Source organism: Rissa tridactyla, chromosome 2 (genome assembly GCF_028500815.1).
Source record: "Rissa tridactyla isolate bRisTri1 chromosome 2, bRisTri1.patW.cur.20221130, whole genome shotgun sequence".
Lineage (NCBI taxonomy): Eukaryota > Metazoa > Chordata > Aves > Charadriiformes > Laridae > Rissa > Rissa tridactyla.
Window position 1 is genome coordinate 156,540,546 of NC_071467.1, and position 22,452 is coordinate 156,562,997.

The 22,452-nt window shown below is 40.4% G+C and overlaps 1 protein-coding gene across 4 annotated transcripts in view; it reads right to left on the reverse strand.

The window, feature by feature from the left end:
- Nucleotides 1-2,387: 2,387 nt before the first annotated feature.
- Nucleotides 2,388-22,452, reverse strand: part of ZMYND11 (zinc finger MYND-type containing 11) — a 107,174-nt gene continuing 87,109 nt past the window's right edge. For all 4 annotated transcript variants that reach the window (XM_054190140.1, XM_054190138.1, XM_054190139.1 and 1 more), the window contains 11 exons: nucleotides 21,636-21,713; nucleotides 21,152-21,244; nucleotides 19,579-19,666; nucleotides 18,302-18,357; nucleotides 17,499-17,576; nucleotides 16,841-16,959; nucleotides 14,799-15,006; nucleotides 12,854-12,922; nucleotides 10,736-11,008; nucleotides 9,462-9,647; nucleotides 2,388-4,794 (listed from right to left, as the gene is read on the reverse strand). In XM_054190140.1, the coding sequence (XP_054046115.1) occupies nucleotides 4,672-4,794; nucleotides 9,462-9,647; nucleotides 10,736-11,008; nucleotides 12,854-12,922; nucleotides 14,799-15,006; nucleotides 16,841-16,959; nucleotides 17,499-17,576; nucleotides 18,302-18,357; nucleotides 19,579-19,666; nucleotides 21,152-21,244; nucleotides 21,636-21,713 (1,371 nt within the window). In that variant the 3' untranslated portion in view covers nucleotides 2,388-4,671. The remainder of the gene's footprint in view (nucleotides 4,795-9,461; nucleotides 9,648-10,735; nucleotides 11,009-12,853; nucleotides 12,923-14,798; nucleotides 15,007-16,840; nucleotides 16,960-17,498; nucleotides 17,577-18,301; nucleotides 18,358-19,578; nucleotides 19,667-21,151; nucleotides 21,245-21,635; nucleotides 21,714-22,452) is intronic.

Here is a 22,452-nt window from a genome sequence, read left to right on the forward strand (position 1 = left end):
TTCTCGCTCACGCGGCCTTTCTTCTCTATTATCTTCAATTATTAGTCCCCTTCCATGGAAAAATTACCCCCAAAGCAGCCGCTGTGTTTAATTCCAGCCCCTCCGTCGCTGGTTGCTACACCTGAAGGCATCTTGCCGCGCTTCCCTACCAGCCCAGGGCGGCGGGGCGGGAGAGGTCCTGGGGCTGGCACGGCCACGGGAGTGCAAGGGGCAATTCCGAGTTCATTTTCTCTGGGTTCTCTTTCTGATTTCACTATTTTGAACCTTTAGCAACCCAGCATTTCTTTTTTTAAAGAGCATTACACAGAGTCTAACATACATTTGATCCTTGTGACGTTTGGAAATAGGGTTTATTAAGATAAAATACGACCATTTTTCCAGGGTTTTGGAGGGTCCAAGATAGGTGGGTTTTTTTCTTTATACATTACCTTTAAACATCTCCCACTTAAAACCAAAAATATTCTGACAAATGGATGGACTTTTCCACTTGCAATTGAATTTCCTTAACATGAAACAATGCAGGAAGGGCCTTTCTGATTTTGACACACACCCCTTCCCCCCCTCAATTTGATTTCTGAAAGCATTTGGAAAGCACGTGCCCCGATGGCGTGAGTGCTCTGGCTCAGTGAGGCTAAAATTGGCTGGGCAGCCCCTAACTCCCGGTAACAAATCCCAAACATGTTTCACGTACTCGGTCATTTCAGCTCTGGAAAGGCAAAGGAGCCCGGAGCTGGGCGGCTCGCTCCACCTAAAGGACGCAGGAGGCAGGAACCACTGCTCCTCCTTATTAAAACGGGATAATCGCCAGCGTTGCAATTATTCATTAACAGCAACAATAATGTTAATGATAAAAATCATAATGATAAAACATAGGAAAAGCCAACAATAAAAAGCCAAATGGTGCCTTTAGGCCTGATGCTCCGGAGGCACCGAGGTGCAGCCCCGTCCACGGGGTGACGACGCAGCAGCTCGGCCCAGCCCCTGCTCGCCCCGAGGGCCGCCGTGGAAGGGGCTTCTGGGGCACCGCAAGGACAGACGTCCTCCTCCGCTTTGCAGGGGTGGCGGTGACAGGGCCCAGCGTGGGGCGTGTGACGGGGTACAGGGGGTGACAGAGGGACGTGTGACGGGGTACAGGGGGTGACAGAGGTCTGGATGTGTGGTGGGGTACGGCGGGTGACAGAAGGATGTGCGATGGGTACGGCGGCGGGGGTTGGGGGTGGAAAGCTGCTGTGGCACTTCCAAAGCATTTCACCTGTTTGGTCCCAAGACCGGCCCCACTGGTGACGCCCGAACACAGCAGGGAAGCAGGGCGAGTGTTTCCAGTGGGATTTCTGCCAGTGCCGGTGCTGTGCCTGGGGGCTGACCGCGGCTACCGAAAGGGGAGAAGGGAAAGGAGCTCGCCGGGGACGTGGCTTCTTCCTGCTCTGGCTTTGCCAGCTCAAGCCACCGTAAATGACCCGTTTGCAATATGTGCGCTGCGCCGGCTATTTGTATTTAATCGAGTTTCAGCAAGACGAATTAATAAAATTTGCACTCTTGTGTAAAATGCTATGGGTCCTGTAAGAAGAGAAAAGTTTGGATAGTAAAATAACGAAAGAGTCTTTTGAGGGATCTTTAAATATTTAAAATACAATTTTTTATTTTCCCCCTCCCCTTGGGACTAACTAGCAGGTCTTGCCAGGTCTTCATTCCCACAGGGAAATTCTTAATTGCCACAGAGAAACCGATTCCCACAGTGTCCCTCCTGCTGCCCTGAAGTCACAACAGGGCTCCACGACAACTTCCCTGACTGCGGCTCGTCCCCAAACGTCCCTTTCTCTTGAGGGTGTCAGTGGGCCCTGCCCCGTGGGCAGCAGCACCAGCACGGCCCCCGGCCCCCTCGGGCACCCCGCCGGCAGCGAGTCCTGACTTCAAAATAAGGGAGAGAGACAGTCTCAGGGCCGTGTTTGTAGGATGAACGCTGCCGCTGTTCCAGCTGGATTCAGAGTCCCCTCAGTCCCTTTGGATAAAATTATTTCATTAATAAAACATAGAACAGGCGCAGACTCAGGGGTGGTGGCTGGGTTAGGGAGGCAGGGGGCTGCTGGAGAGGGGGTCTGTGAGCCCCCCCGGCTGCCAACCTGGCGTTAAAGCCAGAACATGAGGGACACGGCTCTGGGGGGCTGCTGGCCCTGAATGGGCCGAAAAGGCTGGTTTTCGGTGCCGAGATGTGTGTTTTCCGCTCACGCCCTCGCAGGGACCTGCCAGCTCAGCGCGAGTCAGGAGTAAGGTCCCCGCGAGCCCCATCCACAGCCGGGTCCGTCCCGACAAGGAGACGTAAGAGGAGCAGCCGGACGCACGCCCACCCAAGGACGCGTGGACAACCAGCCAAAATCAACAGCTTTCAGTGAGGGTTTTTTTTTAAATACATTTATTAACCAATGTTAACACATTAAATGACTCTATATATTGCTAGTCAGAGCAGCTTACAAAATGCCAGAATGCATCATAAACTGGACAGCCACAATGAATAATTACAATGTGCATAGTGGCTAAGCTCAACACTTTAATATAGCTTTATGATTTGCAGAAAAATTAATTTTAAATCATGATTCCTAAAACAATCAATTGTAATTTTACCTAAAACTTATACAAAACCAGGCCACAATCTTTTTTTTTTGTTTTGTTTTTTTTTCTTTAAAACACACAGTTTTCACGCTGTAGTAACTTGGAAATGTGCAACCGTGTCAACAGAGACAAAAAAGCCAAAGTAACACGAATCTTACTTTCATGCAGCTATCAGTTAAATATTACATATTCTGGAATGATTTTACACCAAAAATATTTCCACAATAACTTGCTTTCATAGGGGTGGATCGAAGTTTTGGAACTCGTAAAGTAATCGAACAAGATAGATTGATTTTTTTTAGTTGTGAAGTGTTTTACAGTCACAACACAGAGGCGACAAAAGTTAATTACACATTTATCAGGCAATAACGTAGCTGTGGTAATACAAGTTACCATCTACTTCCTATTTTTTCCAATCAACTTACCACTTAATTTCTGCAACGTATTGGGCATTATTTGGCAGTATCTAGTCAATTAACTTACATCACCACTGTAAGTAAAAAAGATCAGGATTTCAGTGGTAGTTCACAGAAGTCTTAGTTATATTTTCATCTTTACAATGACCCTGACAAATCCTAGAGAAAACTTTTTTAAAGGCTTTCCTCCTGATTCTTCAGCTTCCATCGTTCCATCATGTAATTGCTTTCAATAAATATCAAAGATCTAAATAAATATTTACAAATTATTCCTCTAACTTCTCAAAAAAATAGCTGGATGATTAATGGGCATATGACTCAGTCTAAGACCAATCTTTGAAAGAAACTAAAATGCGGAGACACTTTAAAAGAAAAGCTATTTAAGTAAGCTTTACATCTATTTAAAAAATTGTCTCTGAACATGGATGCAATTCATATATCTATATATAAAACAAACAAAAAGAAAATCATTTTTCAACTATCGATCCATTCCTATTGGTAATGCTTCTTAATCCAGACATTCCGCAAAATACAGACTTTTTACAAATCACGGCATCTTTAATACAAGAAAATTAACATGCATTATTCTTCATTCTGAGTACAGTGATGGAGCTCATTATTAGGCAATGACCCATTACTACAAACATAACGGCTTCTGTGAAACTTAAGTGCTTTTTCTCCTTTTATTATCAAGTTACAATGGACCAGGTGACACCAGATCATAGGCGGTCGAATGACGTTGGATTGGGGAGGCCGAAGGGGGGGGGCGCACAATAAAGAAATTTGTATGCCTCATAATTCCGAGTATGAATAAAGGTAGTTGGGTTTTTTTGTTTTGTTTTTTTTGGCTTTTCTTATTCTTGTTACAAGCACTCATGTTAGGACAAAGATGAAATGTGCAAACTTCAAAATTTAAATATTCATTTTTCTCTAAGATCCAGCTCAGTAAAAGATTACCCCAGTTCCCTGTGATTTTAAACTACAAGATCAAAGCTAATATTTTGTTATAAAAGTTATATATTGAAAAGAAATAATGAAAATAAAACACAGTTGGGAAATATTTAAGAAAAAATACGCAGGACTAGCACCTGCTGTGTCAACCCTGTTCCCTAAATTCAATCATGTACCCACTGGTATAACCAATAGATAATGCCTTTAAACAGTAAAATTAAGCTGAACAAAACCAGCTCAACAAGGTTAAGAAATAAATGTTACATCAAGGTAGTATGCTTCGTTTTTCTGAAACAGTTCTATACTTCTTACATTCAGATCTAGTTTTCAAACGTTCCTTTTGTTAAACTTGCATGATTTTTTTTTATTTTTAGATCTGCTGTTTTTAAAGATTAAAATCTCTGTAAAACCTAAAAATGTTTTAAAATTTGCTGAAAATGCAACAAATCCTCTAGTTTAAAATTATTTAAAGTAACCTGCTCCCACAGATGTTAAATTCATTTCGCCGACAAAATTTTGGAGGAGCGTTAAACAGAAGATTGAAATTACTGTGCAAAATTTCTTTTACGAAAAGTGTTTAAAGGCTGGTGCAAAATGGGAAGCAAATTCTAAACAATTTTGGCTTCTTGGAAACAAAAACCGCTGTGTCTGAGAATAGCAATCATCGGGGTGGTTTTCTAGGGGAGGAATAACTCTTTCATCTTTTTCTGCGGCAGGTACGTTTGTGTTCAGCATGCCAGTGCTCCTGCTGACACTTGATGGAGCAGTAGGAAGTGTTCCAGCAGCAGTGGTACATGGCCTCCTCTTCACAGTTGTAGCACTGGAGAGAACAAACGAGAGGAGGTTACCACCCTCGCAGGATCCCTCCTTCCCAGGGCACAAGCGTTCTCACCTGCTCCTGGATGCACCAGCACGCGCGGAGCAGTACTTTGCTTTTAGTTATGAGTGGGGCATCCAAAGGCAGGAGGGCATTTTTCACATGAGCTGAGTAAAGCAGCAATCTTTAGTAAATCCGCACAATGCTTTCATATTTTCTGGAGTCTGGATTATTGCTTTTGAAAAAAATCATCTCTCATTTAAGACAACTCATCTCTCAGGGTAGTGGACTGACATTTTTCAGCTACAGAGCGCAGGAACCATCTTTTACCCTACATTTGTTTAATGGCATCCTGATCTATGTCTTAAAAGCTATGATAAATCAACAGGCACTTCTGGCGTGAACAGGTTCTGCGCAAGCTTGAAAAATCTCTGTTTCTGAGGTTTCTTTACAAGCCTGACCTGTCCCGAGGTTGCTGGGGAAGGTCCTTTTGGGCTAGGAGAATCTCAAAAGTCACAACGATAATATTATTGGAGAAAAGAATAATTAATGACTGGTCTGCAAGGAGGCTACTGTCATTGGGGATTGTTGTCTGCCAGAGAGCGCTGCAATCTGGTGAAAACAAAACCTTGTGCTACAGCAGTGCTACTGAGAAGAGCAGGACAGTGCCTTTACCTTCAAGTCTTCCAGAAACCAGAGAAGGCCTGGCGTGCACTGGATGGCTACCTTGGCTCGTGCCCCTTGTCATGCCTGCTGTGCACAGCCTGTGATTTCTGCATAAATACCTGGTTCTGGGGAGTGCTGCAGCACAGAGGATTTCTTCCCGAAAACACACAAAACCACCCCAGTTTCCTGGTAGCTGGAAGGGCTACCTGGAAAATAAGCCCGTGGCCTCTGAGGAACTAAAAAAGGGAGTCAGCATGCTGGTCAACACTACTGGTGGTCAACAAGGAGGTATGGCACCCAGACGGGCAATGTGGCCTGTCTCCAGGTGGTTTTATACCCCTTAAGAGAGTGCTGCTAAAACATCAACTATCACTCTGACAAAATCCTGTAAAGCTGGGTGGCATCGCTGCTAAAGGAGCCGCTTATGCTCAGCGTCCTTGAAAGCCAGGTTCTAATGATCTCAGATCTACTTTCTGAATTTGGTCAGCTCAAAATCAGAGAGTATCTTTACGAAACAGTCTGAAATGCCTACTGCATGATGGGGAACAGAGGGAGGGATATCGCACAGTCTGTGCAGGCTGCTATCAAACCACAGAATAACACACAACTTACTTTTTACGTCCTGTTAATAAAACTGAGAATTACAAAGAAAACAAACCCAACTGCCTTAAACAAAACAAAAACACAACCACCCTACAGGCTCTAAAAGACACATCCAAGAAAGCCGACATTGACATTGGCTAAACTGATAATTATTTGTTTACATCAGCAATAAAGGGACTGCCCTAGCTGCATGAGAAGGGAACCTCTCCATTTTCCTTTTATAACTTAGCTCCGGGGAAGTTTATTTGTAGAAATGTCTGCAAACAAGTGTCCTCTCGAGAGCTGTTTTCCTGGTTTTTCATGTTGCTGGCTGCCCACAAGCCTGTGGGAGCCATTAGGATCATCTGCTGGAAAGGTGCAGGCAACAGCTGTGTCTCTCCATTACACACCGCACGGGCCTCAGCCCAGAGACCAGCTTCACATCTGCTTTGCTTGGAGAGATCAAAAAAAGCGAAGACAGGAGAGGACAACTGATCCGCGGGTCCTGCACTTCCCTTTACATATGCTGGCCATAAGTGTGGGATGTAAATCTCCACTTACAAAAGGAAAATAGCGTAATCTAAGCTGGTACCAGCACATGTGGCAGAGAAGGCAAAATGCCAGCTGGCCTCAGGCCTCCTCGTTTCTTTGTATTTTCTTCTTTCTAAATGTTATCAATCACTTGGGGTTTTGTTTCAGACAGTACATGTCAGGGACAATGCTCATTCTCTTAAAAACAACCTATTGCAAGGTACAATAAATCCATATGTGAATATAATTGAAAGAACGAGGCTTATATGCAAATAAAAGAACCAGGAAAAATAAAAAAATAAACATTATCAAGACCGGCAATCCAGCCTGTGTTCTGGGCCCATCAAATTGCATAAGCTCATGATCGTTATTCCTGCCTTTACGTTTCTTCCTTTCATTTGCTATTTACTTGAGATACCTGTATTAAATCCAAATTTTCTGGAGGTGTAAAAAAGTTAAATTGGGTTAAGCCAAGGGAACTGCGACCAGCTAGAGCAACAGAAAATGTTGTTCTTTAACTATGTGTTAGGTTCCTGAGGGCTGGGAGCGCATCTTCTCATGTGCTTGTACACCACCAGTGAAACGATGCCTTCATCCCGGCTGGATTTTTTTTTTAGGTATGAGAAAAAGACAAATATAGCATGAATAACAGCAGCTGTATTCCCAAGCCTAGACATCTGCATTACGCAAAACCAGAGGTCTCTGCTTCTAATTAAAAAGCAAAGCCACCAAACCTCATTTAGTATGTGTGTTAATTACATGAGATTTTGGTAAGGAGGTATCATTATTATAATAGCAGCATACAAGAGCGGTACTACACACCAGGGACTGTCATTAGTACCACCGAAGGAAAAATCACCGGGGAGTTGTGTAATTGGACCAACTCCAGCCGCCTGAGGCTGTGTGTTGGCAGGCAGATCCATCAGCTGGAATGCAAAGGTGTTTATCCTTACCCTCCCTCTCCTGCCACATGCAAACCCGTTGCCTCTATGATGCCTTCATTTCAGGTGGTGATTGACAGATAGTTCTGGGGCCACAGAAATAGGCAAGACTGTCAAATGCTCTTTATATCTTTAATGGTCTTGCTTGGATAGAGGCTTTATGCACATGATAATAAGATGTGGTAGCAGGGCTCTCTCTGATTAGGCTAAAGGATACGGTAAAGGCACATTGGAGCAGATGAAAGTAAGTCTCAGGACTCTCTTTCATAAATTCTGCCTTCAAAAAAACCTAAAAAGCAGCTATAGCTAAGAGTCCAGACTCACAATCAAGTTACTGGGATTGAGTTACTGCGATTGAGTTACTGCATATCAACTGAACGGTGGCAACAGTTGACATGTGCCCTCTTAACTTTTGACAAAAGAGAGATAATTTGACGTAGTTCTATAGTGGGCAAAGGCCCTCTCAAGTGCCACAGGCAAAAACACTCACGCAGACACCAGCAGACGGTGACTCATTAAACACAGTAACTTGATCAAGTCAGAGACCTAAATAACTCCTCTGGTCTGCAGAGACAGGTAGACAAGGAGGAATTTTCTAACTGACAGAGACCCAAGCACTGCAGTATTTTAACAGCCACAGTAAAATCTCTGCTAGGAACAGAAACGAAGACTCTACAGGAGCTCTGGCATTTGAAGTAATTCTTCTCTCTGCAAAAAACCAAACTCGTAACTGCGATAGTCAGCAAGCGATTTGTCTCGCCTCAGTATTTATTTCACTCTTCTGCAGAGCAGAGTTTTCTCTGCAGGGACCATCGTTTCATCTGCAAGAACAAGGACTAATGAGGCTGAACATAAACAAACAGCCTTTTACAGCAGAAGACAAACGGGAGCTGTGGGACGAGCCAGGGCTGGCTGTCCCCGGGCGGTGGTGGCAGTGGGACGGCGGCTGTCCATCGCTGCTCAGATCAGCGTGCCATCTTGTGGCAAGGCACCCGCTCAGCCGCATCTGGCAAAATCAAAGCTCAAAAGGAGGCGAGCAGAAAATCTTGTACCCACCCTCCTGTATTTTATAGATAGCTATTACAGTGCAGTGTGATTTCCTGAACGATGGCTTTCATTTGCTTTTCCTATGAAAATCAGCAAAGAAATAGCAAAGTCTGTATGTGCGCCAGGCTCACTGCTCCTCAGCATAACAGCGTGATCCCCACTGTTATAGGCCAGCAGCACAGTATTAAAGTACTTGCAATGTTTGAGTAGATGCTGTAATAGCCATGTGGGAGAACACACTTCTGGCTTGAAAAGAAAACAGGAGACACAAAATAAACAAAAACAGGGAAAAGTTTGCAGCACGTAACAGAACAGTATGTTAGATGTCTGTTTTCACTTTTCTAAAGGGCACATAAACGTGGTTTTTCTAGGCAATGCTGCAGATTTGGGCTTAAGGACTCAACAAGGGAGGGAAATAGATTTCAGAAAGTGATATCTCAAATACAAAAGAACATAAAAGAGCTGCAGAAAAAGCGAAGAGAGGAAAAGGCCAAGAGGATATCACTACCAGCATTATTAGCAGAGGAATCCAAATTGATGCAGCCAGATATTGTACCCTCCGGGGCCTTGAGATCAAAGGAGTGTGAACGTAATGCAAAACATGTCTTATACAGAGTAAAAATGCATTTAGAAAAAAATATTTTGAAACTAATACCTGATGGGACTCAAGAAGATGGTACTGTTAACACTACATAATTAAGATCGAAAGTAATCAGAACTTTGAGTTGAAATTTGGAGTTTAAGAACATTTGAAAGCAGTTATATGGAGGGGAAAACCTTAAAGCTGAAAGACCAGTGAAAGAGCAAAGCAGTTAAAAGTAAGGAAGAAATCACCTTCGGTTGGCCTGCAGTATGCATTATGCATTTCCACTTATTCTCTTGTAATACATTTTTGACACTTACCCACTGCTTCTTCTTGGTCTGGGAAATCAGTTGCTTATGCTGGCCTGCTAGCTTCTTAATTTCTTCTAAAAATTCTTCTTTGCACTTCTCCTTTACCTGCTTACATTTTCTGTCCATCTCTCCTTGTGCGTTGGCCACAGCTTTATTTACAGCCTGCCTTTTCTCTTCTTCCATCTCTGTACGCAGCTGCCATAAGAAAGTCAGCAAAGCAAGTCAATGGACAGCTATTGGAATAAAAGTATCTACCTCCTTCAAACCTCTATTCTTTAAACCTCTATTACTGATGTGGGTGGAGGTCACATAATTAGAGATTTCTCCTATTTAGAAAACAAAAAGTTCTCTCCTTTAGAGTTATAACAAAACTTCCATCCCATAAGAAATGTTCAAAATAAAAATGTCACTGTATTTCTGCTCTACTAGGCATCTACAAAAACAGCTAAATAGCTTCCATGTATATTTTGTCAATGACCAGTTTACAAATTTATGAATTTCTCTTAGACAAAGATTTTGTCTTTTCCAAATTTACAACTGCATATAAATCTACAGCAAGGGCATAATAATACAAAATAGAACATCCCTGAGTTCAGTAAGAGGTACATTTTAGTATTCATTGTCGTGGGGATTCCTTTGTCCTTGCTCAGTTATCTAAAAGTTTGGTGTCTTAATCCTACAGGATTAACACCTAAACTCCCTGGGTTCACTCCATAGTCCTTCATCCAGAAGGAAATTCATCTTGTCTTAAGACAGGTACTTAAGAGAGGTCAGACAAATCATCCTCTAAATTGTCGTGCTCTCTCTAGCCAAAGGTGACCAGCTCAGGCTTAGATATTGAATTTTAAACAAGTTATCATTAGATCAGAAAATTCGAAGAAATTTCGGCGAATCTAATGTTTAGGTCATAAGATCGAGAAAAAAAAGAGTTATTTATGAATAGCATTTCAACAATGCCATTGTTTACAACCACACTTGGCAATGGAGACAAAGGCTTTGGAAATGCATACTCATGAATGAACAATTAGTTTCCCTTTTGGATCACAAACTGATTTCACTGGACAAGAATCAAAAAAAGCAGGAGTTTTCTGTTTATACTAAGGTCTTTTGGTATAGAAATGATCTAAAAAGCAACAATGAAGACTATTTTTATGTGGTCTTTTTGTAGAAGGTTTTTTATTCATTTTCCTAAGGGTGGATGTTACAAAACTAGAAAAGAATGTGAAAAAAATCCACACTTCTCTCCTCAAACCAGAGTGTAGGTGGTGTTCGGCAAGTGTTACCTTTTCCACTGCCTCTCGCACAACTCTCTCGGTTTCTCTTTTGTGATCAGCTTTCATCCTGTCCTTGAAATCATTAAAGATTTTGGTGTATTTGTCATGGCACATGTTCTGACACACTCCATCATTACTGGTCTGGGTGCTCCGATGCAGCATTTTTGGAGAAGAGGCACTTAACTTCTTGGTCTGAGTTGAGACTGAAACTTTTTCAATGGGCTGAGGCATTGTGGGAATTTCCTGGCTTGAACTTACTGCTTCAGTTTCAGGTTCTGGCTCCTACAGAGAAAGAACAAACTTGTAAACCCGTATATCAAAACAGAACAAGTTAACGTTCAGTTGCCCCTGGAGAAAAAATGTTGTATGACTTATGCCAGCGTAATTATTGTGAAAGGTGTCTGTTGAAGACCTTTAGTACTAAAGGCATGATGGTGGGCTGGCTCTTCGGTCAGGCTTTTCTGACTTCAGCTAGGAGCCCTCCAGCAGGAAGCTCAGGTATGGCGTCAGTAAGCCATACTCACTAGCCTTGCTTCCCCGAAAGTACCACCAACATCAGAGGCTATGCTGAATCGCTGCATACCCCTTGGGATTACTGAAGGGTTGCTATAGATTTTTCCCCCTACCATTCTCCCTGAAGAGATTGTAGCTGCGTGGCCAAGATGCCTGAATTATTTTGGCAAACTCTGGACTTACTCTGGCCCAACAGGCTCCACTGGAGTCTGTAATATTCCACTGATTTCATAGAACTGCTGCAAAGATTGATTAGTACTTCAAAGGTGCTTTGAAGATGAAAGACTAATAAGCGTCTAAGTCTTGCTTCCAATAATATAGAACTAGACGTGGATGACCATAGAAGTTTTATGTAATTACTCAATTATCAAGAAAGAAATCATAGTTACTGTAGGGTACTGTACTGAATTTAGTTGCCTATGTTATTACACTGTAACACCAATTGTTCCTGCTCTTTAGAACATATAGAAGTAATATCCCTGCAAACTCTTATTGATGTTTTGAAGTGTCTGAAGACACAGATGAACATTATTTGTTTGTTTGTTTTTTAACTTAGATTTTTTAAAGATCATTTAACAGTGTACAGACAAAGCGCACAGTCCTTGTAACACCAGACTTGGTCAGGACTGGACTTTGTGCTTGTCTGTCTATTCCCTTTTGCAACCAATTACTCCCTAACAGGTCACTGTGATTGGCTTCTGGATCACTCATCACATATGAGCAAAGCTAAGAAGGTAAATGTTGACATAAATATATGAAGCAAATTACAGCATTTCCGTGACAGAAAACACAATAAAAATGACGAGACATCCTAAACTCTAGTCTCCCTATCTTGCACTCAGATATAGTTTGTGCCCCAGGGAGAACAAACTGTGTGTCACTGCCTCCATCCATGAAGGCGCCTTACAGAGCTAGCCCGGGGGTATCAGATACAATGGGGAGGCAGGTACCCGGGTTTTAGGAGTGGCTATGTCTGTATTTCAGGCACCAGGGCCAACCCGCAGAACCTCGGTGCTAAAATATCCAAACCCTCCTCTGTAATGGAGTCCTGAGTCCTCTTCCGAGACCTCTGCATACGTGCAACTTTTTCTTAAGTGTTCAACGTGCAGCTGAAACAAGGCCAGGAAAAAGTACTCAAAAGTCAGGAAATACGAGATTTATGGCTGCCTCAGTAACTGCCCCCTTGTGTACAAGCATAATAATACAGTGATCATTCAGTGTGCAAGCTGGACAAACAAGGAAGGAGGTTCCATGGACAAAGGTGGATATGACATTTTATAAACTAAATATTCTTCATTGTGCAAAATACTTTATAATTTCTTCTGTTTATAGCCTTACTAACTAGCTTGAATTTGCCATTAAAAAAAATAATGTTGTAAGCTGACTGTTGGATTTATTCGTGATACAGAATATTACCACGATGTTACTGGCGGCCTGCATATGGGAGGTACAATTGCATTTGTTAGCAAGGAGGCCCAAGCTATGGGGCTGGAAATTTCAAAATTAATACTGTAAAATCAGTAAAAGGTGACAGAAATTGAAGGAGTGTCTATTAAAATTTCAGACTTTTTGTACTTTGCTATCTCTACAAACATGGTAATTCAGGTTACTTACTTCTTTCTTGAGTTCCATACTCTGGTTACGTCGTCCTTTCTTTGCTCTTGGTTCCTGAGTAACCTTCAGCTGCGAACATTAAGAAAAGCATATTGAATCATTCCAAAAAACAGTTCATATAAGTAGCATTCAGCGTAATATGACTGATGTACCTTTTATTTGTGATTATTTGCAATTATTTAATTTAGCAAATTGAATACTGAAGTTGAATACTGTTCTTAAATGAGAAGTGCACACAATAATCTTTCCACATTATCACTGATGACTACGATTGCACAAAGGAACAAAATTCATGAACAAGTTCTAACGTTCAATATGTATTTGCTAAAATACCCTTAACCATTCTTTTCTTCACTTCACACATGAGTTCAAACACCTGTTTTCTGGAATATTCTGATATAAGTGACCCATAATTAGGCAGCAGATCTTGATGGAAGCCAGAAAACAGCAATAATTATAAAGAGAATGTATATATGTAAAGATGGTAAGATTATCCAAACTTGCAATAATTGATTATAACCGTATGCTTGGAGGGGTACAAAACTTCGTGCTTTAGAATAAAAGCCAATCTTCAGCAATAGAAAAAAGGGTGATATTTAAGTGGACGGTATATTATCTTACAATGGCCTACAGAAAAGTTCTTACTCCTGTCTTTGAAGCATTCAGTACTAGCTAGTGTTAGTGACAGGATACTGCAGATTACTGCAGAGCACACAGTTTGACGCTGCTCTTATGTTCCTGTATCCGGGAAACCAGTGAAACAGCTATAAGCATTAACCAAGTGAAGGATGAACAGTTGGGGTGGAAGAGAAAATACGCAAATGGACAATTCTGAAAAACTGGTAAAATGCCACTGTTATCTTTCCTAACTGTTATTTGTGACCATTTTCCTGTTTCATCATACATTGTTGCATGACTGCACACACGACAATAAAGGGGCTACAAAGGGTTAGCTAAGCAAACCAGGCTAAAAACCCCTAAAATCACTTTGATAAGGAGCATCCCCTTAAAGCAACATCCAGTTTCATAAGCTTTAAGTTTTTTAGCTATAAATTGGATGCTATGAACAGGATGATAGACCTGTTTGACAAAAGGGTAAAGGAAGAGGGTCAAAACAGGCTGATTTTTTAAAATACAGAGAGAGAGGACAGTCGTTTTAAATGAGGAAGGAAGATGTTGCCAGGGAAAAGGCTGCCAAAAATACAGAGAAGCATACTGCAAGCTATGAAAATCTTACTGCCAAGTCAGTAATAGTGAATATATAACACCCTCTTGGACAATGAATGACTAGCAAGGTTCAGCTGTGATAAGGGAATTTCCATATGGCAATGCAAAGTTTTGTATCTTGGCCCCCTTTGTGCTTTTCACCTTTGTTAAAAGCAATACAATTTTTCTTGTTTTGCAGAATTATTTTTAATGACTTTAAGCAGTTGCCGGGCACATGGTCCTCAAATGCAACGTTTGCACCTAACTTTAGTTGAACTTGCTGAAAATGTCATGGTTGGCGTTAGTCAGGGGTCCGTAATGCAGAATATAGTCCAAAGTGAACATACTCCAGCTGTGAAAAGGCTGAACAGCTACAGGGCCATCCCTTGATGGGAGTCCAAGAAGGCAGTGTTGCAGTCTATCTGATATCCGTGACATTTAACTTGAACATTCCTATTTAACTTTAGAAATCTTGGTCTGTCTCATCAAGGTGCTGTAGGTGACAAACATTTTAAAACTTCCCAGAGGTCATCCAAGAAACTGAGGAAAGAGGAAAACTATATTCTTGCTATTACTGAGCCACAAAACATAGGGAAAATAAGCCCTTGAACCCTCTTCTTGTCACCACAAAACTGCAGACAGGGTACAAAGCTAATTTAATACTAGATTAATCAAAAAACCATCACCTTTGTATCCTTTAATAAATTGCCCTGACTGCTAACATTGTGGCAGCACTCACCTGCTCATTGCTGGTGGAAGAGATACTTGACTCTGCCTCCTCTTCCCCTTTATCCTCATTCTTTGATTTCCAGAATCTTCCCTCACGAAGAAAACGCTGGTGCAGTTCCAGCTCATCACAGGCCTTCTTCCACCCCATACTGCGTTTCACGTGCAGCCGATGGATGTTAACTGTGATATCTTGAATGTTTTCAGAGGGGATCCAGGCCCTTTTGAATACACAGTACAGACAGATTCAGAAATGCTAAAAACAGATAAAGGATCTAGACCTGAGAAACTGACTTCAAAACCAGTTTTTCACAGTGGCCAATCGCTGACAAATCCTTTTCACTCAGATTTTTTGTATATTGAACACATTGGAAAAAAACACGGACTGCATACCGTTAGACGTTTGTGTTATTATAAGCACTTGTTAGCTATGGGTGCTATGGCTGAAAGTCTCTTTCATTTCTGGTGAGCCACAAACCTCCGCCAGCACCAACAGTAGTCACATCTCCTGCCTGCTTTCTTGCTAAATGCCCTCAGTCAGACACAGAAACATCTTTACTGAAGGTTCGTATGCTAATCCAAGTTAGCCCTTGACCTCTTTGCTAAAAGTGTCAAGGAATGTACCGAATTATCACCTTGAATAGAGACATTTTGTAGTTTGGGCCCCTGTCTATCACGACTGAGCTCATGTGCAGACTGTCACGCTCTTTTGGACTGAATTCATGCCAGTGATTTGGTTCCAAAGGTACTTTGTCCTCTTAAATATTTTCAGAGAGTCCTCAGAGTTAGATGGGCAGCTCTTGACATTTTGAAAGGTTATACCAAGCAGCATTGGACATTAAAGAAAAAGAGTCACTGTCATGCACATCTACATAACAGAGTAAATACTGTAACAAATTAAATGTCTGCGACCAGATTCTCAATTCTTGCCATATAAATTTCGTTTCAGTGAAGTCAAGGAAACAACGCTAATCTACACCAACCAGGAATGTGGCCTTTTGTCCTAGTCCAGCACAGTAAGTAAGCAATGGCACTCTTGTAAAATGTATTTTGCCTATTCGATCAGCACACGTTTTAGAAGTTGCAAGCACCTCATCCCACAAGTGTCATGTTACTTCATTAAATAGTTTGAAGCTGTGTGAACTTAATGCCAAAACTACTAATGAGATAAGCTGCATTTGCAAACAGATTCAAGGTAAATTATTCCGTGATTGTGACACAAATAAAGATCCTTTACCCATTTTATGCCTATTAGAAAATCTTGGTGGTTCATATAACAAATGAAAACATGTTATATACTGTGCAAGTTACACGAAAAGCAATTTAAATAAACAAACTCATGAAACACTGTTGCTGAATTGTCTAGGCCTTTTTGGGATGCACCAAAATACACCACCTTCCCACCAACCATGAATTACTTTGCATATGTCTCCCCTCCTCACATTATAGGCATATAAATCAAACAGCAAAAAAAATCAGTACATCCATTGTAGTAACACTACTATAACCCCAACAATGGGAGATGGAAGTAAAAGCTGATCTCTAAAAGTGAAGTTTCCAATGTGAAGAGTTATTCTCTGAAATTGCAAACGGGCTCACAGCAAGAGCTCCGTCAATGTTCTAGGAGCGAGACAGAAACATTTGTGATGTCTATTATGTTACTAAAACATGAAATTGCAATGTGCCTGCTCAGAAGAGAAAATTGCACAGAGTCAATACTGCTGGTAGTGAGAGTACATTTCTGTCCAATTTTCACCTTGGCCTGGATTAGCAGCCTGCTACTGATTTGAAGAAACAGTTGAAGTTCACTTGCTTTCTTTAATTAAAATGGCATTAAGTAACATCCCTATGGCAACTGTGGAAAGGGAATCTCTGAGCCATTTGGCAACTTCAGATGTGTTAGACTGAGCTTTAAATTTTCTGAAACGATTATGGCAAAGTACTCAGTCTTTCTAATGTTGGCAACTAGCTGAGCCAGGATTTACAACATGATAGATGAGATAAATTCTTTTAAGTATTGTTTGTAAAAAGCAGCACATGGAATTAATAAATTACCTTTGGTGGTGATGGCCAAAAAAGCGAACATCAACTTGATTGTCCTCTTTCTGCATGACTTTGGCTGGCCAAAACCCAAAGCCTTTCATTTTGGCCCAAACCAACTCATGATTAGGTATCTGGAAAAAATGTTGGATTTATTATTGGATATGAGGTATTATTTTGATTTCTCCCACAAATATTTTGCTGTAATACTATGCTAGTATCTTAAGAATATGGTTGCCGTTTATGTTTAGTACGGTTTTCATTTTTATCTTCTTACAATATATATTTCCCTATTAGATGTATTGCTTGGATCAAAGTAAAAAAAAATACAAAGTCTGAAAAGGGTGTCTATTGAAAAGAGAGATCTTAAGCAGCTCAAAAAATTAAACTTGTCTTTATAGCTTCATCCAGGAGCACAGTTTTATTTCTGTAAGCTCCTTATTTGCTTGTGAGACTGTTGTAACTGGTTGATAACCAAGTTTTATAACCTATATTGTTAGAGCTTTGAACTTCAATTAACATTTCACTTGTGTAGAATATCTAGGCTTACAGAGTCTTTACCGTGCTTTTGAAACAAACCTACTGAAATGGAATATTCAAGGCATTAATAACACCAAAACTGCAGGCTTTTATACAGAAAAGCAAACAAATAAAATCTGTGTGAGCAACATACGCAAGGATAGCAGAACCAATTGTCAGGTCGCGCGTTTGACAAATAGAAACAGTTCTTGCAAAGCTGTAGTTCATCCAGCTGAAAAAAAAAAAGGTAAATAAGCACAAAAAATCCTATTTATGTGACTGCAATAGTAACTCTCTCTCTTAGAGCAGTAAAATTTTTCAGCCTTGCTTGCTAATTTGGTGGAGTTACTTCTGTCTGTGCAAACTAAAGGTGTGAAACTGAGGTGAGCTGAGAGCGGATGAAAGACAAGCTGCAGAAATGTTATTCATGTTTTAGAAAAACAAGGCAGAGGGAGGAGACTAATTCAACTCTTAGTGATTTATTATAGCTAAAATGCAAAGAATAGTTCTTTAAATTCATCAAATATTTAAAGTACGTTCTGAAAGAAGTAATTCAACTGTACAAATGGAGAAAGTGTGACAGCTCCCCTAGCTTTATTTTTTGGTCTCCTCTGAATGTTGAGAAATGTTTCAATGCCAGTTACAGAATTTGGTAAGAATCTCACCGCAGGTTCAATTATATAAGCAAGTACAATAATTTCTAGTCCAACTATGCATTCCTACATTGTTTTCAAAACTAAAATTTGAATATTTCCAAATGATAGCCTAGTCGCAAAAAAAAAAAAAAAAAAAAAAAAGTAGTAAAAGGAATTCTGAATCAGCTGTTAGAAAGTTAGGGGAAAATTTTTAACAAACTTCACACCCTTTTAATTTTTGTAATATGAAGAACAATTTTCTTAGATTCTGAAATGAAAATCAAGTATCTTGTCTACATCTTGGTTATTTGGTACTACTTACTTCATGACATGTGTCTTTGTAAAGCATCCTTGCTATATCAGCTTGTTCACTGTCCGCTATAAAATAAAAATAAATGGTATGAACAAACATAGTATGATCACAGTGCTCACAAAGCTTTGCAGCTGTCATCGCTATGACTTGCATGATATAATTGTCTTGCTTGAGAATACAAAACATAATTTAGTTACTTGGATAACCCTTCCATTTAAAATTTTCTAACAATCAGTCCTCTATTTGTTTTTCCTTTCATATTTAAATGCAAAAATTCTGTTGGGAGCTTTTAAACTGAACAATACAAGTACACATCTGAGGAGCAGCAGCAGGGAGCCAGGGTTCCTCCTAATATGGATCCAGTTTCTTTCTCTGCTACTGTCTTAATGACATGCTGCAATTGTCCTAAAACACGGTGCTCTGCTACCACCACTTGACAGGAACACAGGTACAATCATGTAAGTATTTCTGTTCAGAGTAATGCTTCACAGACTATTTATGACTATGTATTTCCCTTTGCACCTGTGTATTTCTCTAGTAACACACTCACGTCTCTCCCTACCAACAACAGTGTGGATCTTCTGATGCTGCAAATAGACTGGTCCCACCCTCCTCCCAGTGTCCCTGCTGTGGACCAGGTCTGCAGGGGAGAACCACATCCTTCTTGAAATGATGGCTCTGGAGAACCTTGCTACAGGACCTGGCTATAGCTTCTGGACACAGTGGTGGTGTTTTTCTACTTCCAATCAGACTGTCCCACCATATCAAACAGTCACTTATTACCTTCCCAGTGGCTGGCAGCTTCTCTGATGGCTGTACCTCCACACACTGCACCAGCAGGACACTTCTAATGTGGATGTAGCTATATTTGCTGTCACAATATGGCAGATATTGCCCCCGAGTGAAAAATATGTGTCTACAGTACATGTTTCTGCTGACATCGCACATCAGAGATCAGACCTCTTTTCACCCTAGAAAAACGTACGTATACTGGCAGAAAACTGCAGTATAGGCTGACTTACGACTTAGGCTGCAGAAGAAACAGAATGGCAAAGGTGCAAATTCCCACTAACAGGTTTAGCCAAAGAGGATGAAAATAGTTGTGTAGTAGGTGGGCCAGAAAAGACTCTGCAAAGTCCTCTTGCGGCTTACTTTGATTTTTAAGGGCTCTCAACTGACCTCATCCATGCTTAAGAATATCTCATACCAAATTCGATCCTGAACTTGTGAGTTTCCTACAGATAAAGATAAATCAAATAAAGCAAACAGTAAATGTAGTACTTTACCTCCATAGAAAATCACTGTATTGTGTAGAAGCAGTTGAGCATCTGCTTTGAACTCCTCATAACTCCTGTACTTTCCTTCATTTACTTTCTACACAAAAGAAAACATACGGCTGTGAAAAAACTCTTAAAGTGCTGTACCTGTTTTATGTTGAGAAGCTTTCACAGAAATCTGCCTTGTGCAACACAGATCACACACTGCCTTTCCTGCATACAGAAGGAATACTTACAGCTCTTTGACGTGGTTTGTTAGTACCTGAACACTGGCTGCATTGGTCCTTTTATGCAATGCCCAGAAGTAAAACAGGTACTTTAATATTTGACTAAGTTTAAAAAAAAATTTCTCTTGGTTATAACAAGGTAAATCTGGAGTAGCTTCATCATAAGGTGTGGCCCAGAACACTTGTTAAAATTAAAATATATTCCCTGAGGTGAAGATTTTGTACCTTAAAATACCAGCTAGTATCAAGTCAATGTTGACTGCCTTTATACTTCTGGGATCTTCCCTTGACAGCCAGTGTACTCTGATGAAGGCTGATTGTCTTAGTCTTCCAGACTCATAACAAATGCCTAGATGGAGCCATGCATTTAATTTGCCTCGTATGGTCTTTTGTCTGGTAAGGAATGCAGCATTTTCAGTTGTGCTCTGTCAAGAACACCTATGAGAATTCCAATCATCAAACAAAACATCATCAGTTTCTAGGATGTTATCAAGGTCAAAAGACCTTCTGTGGAAGCAGATGAAGGTGAACCAGTGAGAGGAAGGGCTGACCTATTTTCAGGTCAGCCAGTATTGCCAGTACTTCAAGCTAGCCAGTAGTGTTGGTCTCCAAAACTGCCAGTGAAGCTATTCTTTATCCATGTGTTTCAGTAACAATAACAAAACAAAGGCTTTTCACATCTATGGTTATAAAGGGTAATATATTCTACAGCGTTGCATAGTGATCCAGTTGCAGCAATGAATAAAGATGAATATGCTGTTCATTTTGGTCATGTGCAGCTGATTTATATGAGTCATGGTCGGACCTTTGGTTCAGAAAAAAAGGACAACATATTTACTAGTACTTTATTTTTGGAACAATTAATGCAAAACAGATGTTTTAAGTGAGTCGTCTTTTTTTTGTGATCAACAAAATGATTGGTTCTTTATGAATCACTTAATGTTTATAAAGTTGCCACCTACACAAGGCCTTAATGAGTAAAATTGGAATATGGTCAAAAACCTTGGGCCAGATATGCAAACGTGGGCACTCAAGTCCATATTCAGTGACTTAGATAAATGGTACTTTCTCTAAAGATTTCAGCTACCTACAGCTCCTAGTAAAACCTTACTACAAAAGGAACTGAGGATATTCTATGTCTGAAAACTAAGCACCACTCAAAAAGGTTTTACTCGGTTAGCTATTTATGAGGAAATGTTTGCAATTTTAAGCTCCCATATCCAATGCTGGACACAATACCGAAATACCGATCATAGGGAGAATTAAACAGGATCAGTGCTTTAGTCCTTAAGGTTTACCTTCAGTGTTAAAAGACACCATAAACAGTGCGAAAGTTAGAAAGCAAGTCACTCTACCTCCTGTATAGTAGGAACATCAACAGCTGAGTGCACCAGCCTTCTATACATTGGGTGTTTGTTGTCCTTCCCTTTCTTGTTTAGATCTATAGCCTGAAAGGATCATGAGACAGTGTAAGTTACTGCATTTAGAATCTGCTTAAAATACACACAAAAAAACCCCAAAACTGCAATAATTTGGAATATTTCAGGTGGGGAATACACAAGGCCAAACTGTAGATCCACAGTCTGACAGATTACATGCCTCAAACCTGAAAAATGTCCATTTCAGAGGACCCACAGACCCATGGCATAAACTACTCCTGCCAGAATAATACTAATCCAAGCAATGGGACATGGTAAGTGTATGTTTAAATACCCACACTGCTTAGGAGAAGGGAAATAAAATGACACCCTCTTATAGCCTTCCTCCCTGCACAGTCACAGATGGCCATCCTCTAGGGGGAATCCAACACTTTAATAAACTTCCCTGTTTCAGACTCACCCGCTCCTTCATACGAGAGACTATGAATCGCAGGTATGTGCTCATCTCTTGTTTACTTGTGTTTTTCTTCTTGATACTCTGTCAAAGAAAAACAGGATCATATTATTATTTTAAACCTGACTTCAAAATTCATCCAATAAAAATTTTCTCTGAATCACAACATTATTTGAAAAGGTAACTTTGAATCACATATCACACATTTTTTTAGGGCAAATGTTTTCTGTGAAATTAGTAACACTAACATGTCACAACAACTATATATGTTGCTTTGAATTATGCCTGGGCTGAGGACTGCAGCTACAGAAGAATTACAGGGTTGATTTCCATTGTATCCATAATGCTTTGTCAAAACCTCTCATGTAAAAAAGTCTCTAATTAGAAAAAAGCAACAAAGAAAGGCATTTTACAGAGCAGTTTAAAATTTATTTAATGATCTTTTTATTAGCAAGTCATTAATAATTTCAGTAATATAAGAAATTATTTTTAAAATAATATCCTGTACTATCTACAAATTATGTGCTTACTCGGCAAAATGACACTGTCTAAGGAGGAAGTCAAATAAACTGTAGCCAGTAAAAACTCGGAGCACTTTTTACTGCTTGAGGAACATAGCAGTCATTGATTTTTGCGGTTCTTTCCTCACAAAATCTAATCCAGATTCTGGAACGCAGACTGCTTCTTTTTAGCATTTCAGGATCCAGAGTTTTTCCTCCTCATCTTAGACTAGTGTAAGACTTATCACCACCCTTCAAAGTCAATCCAGGCTAGTGGGAAGCACTGCATACAGAAAACATGCTGCTAAAGAGAAGGTGTCTCT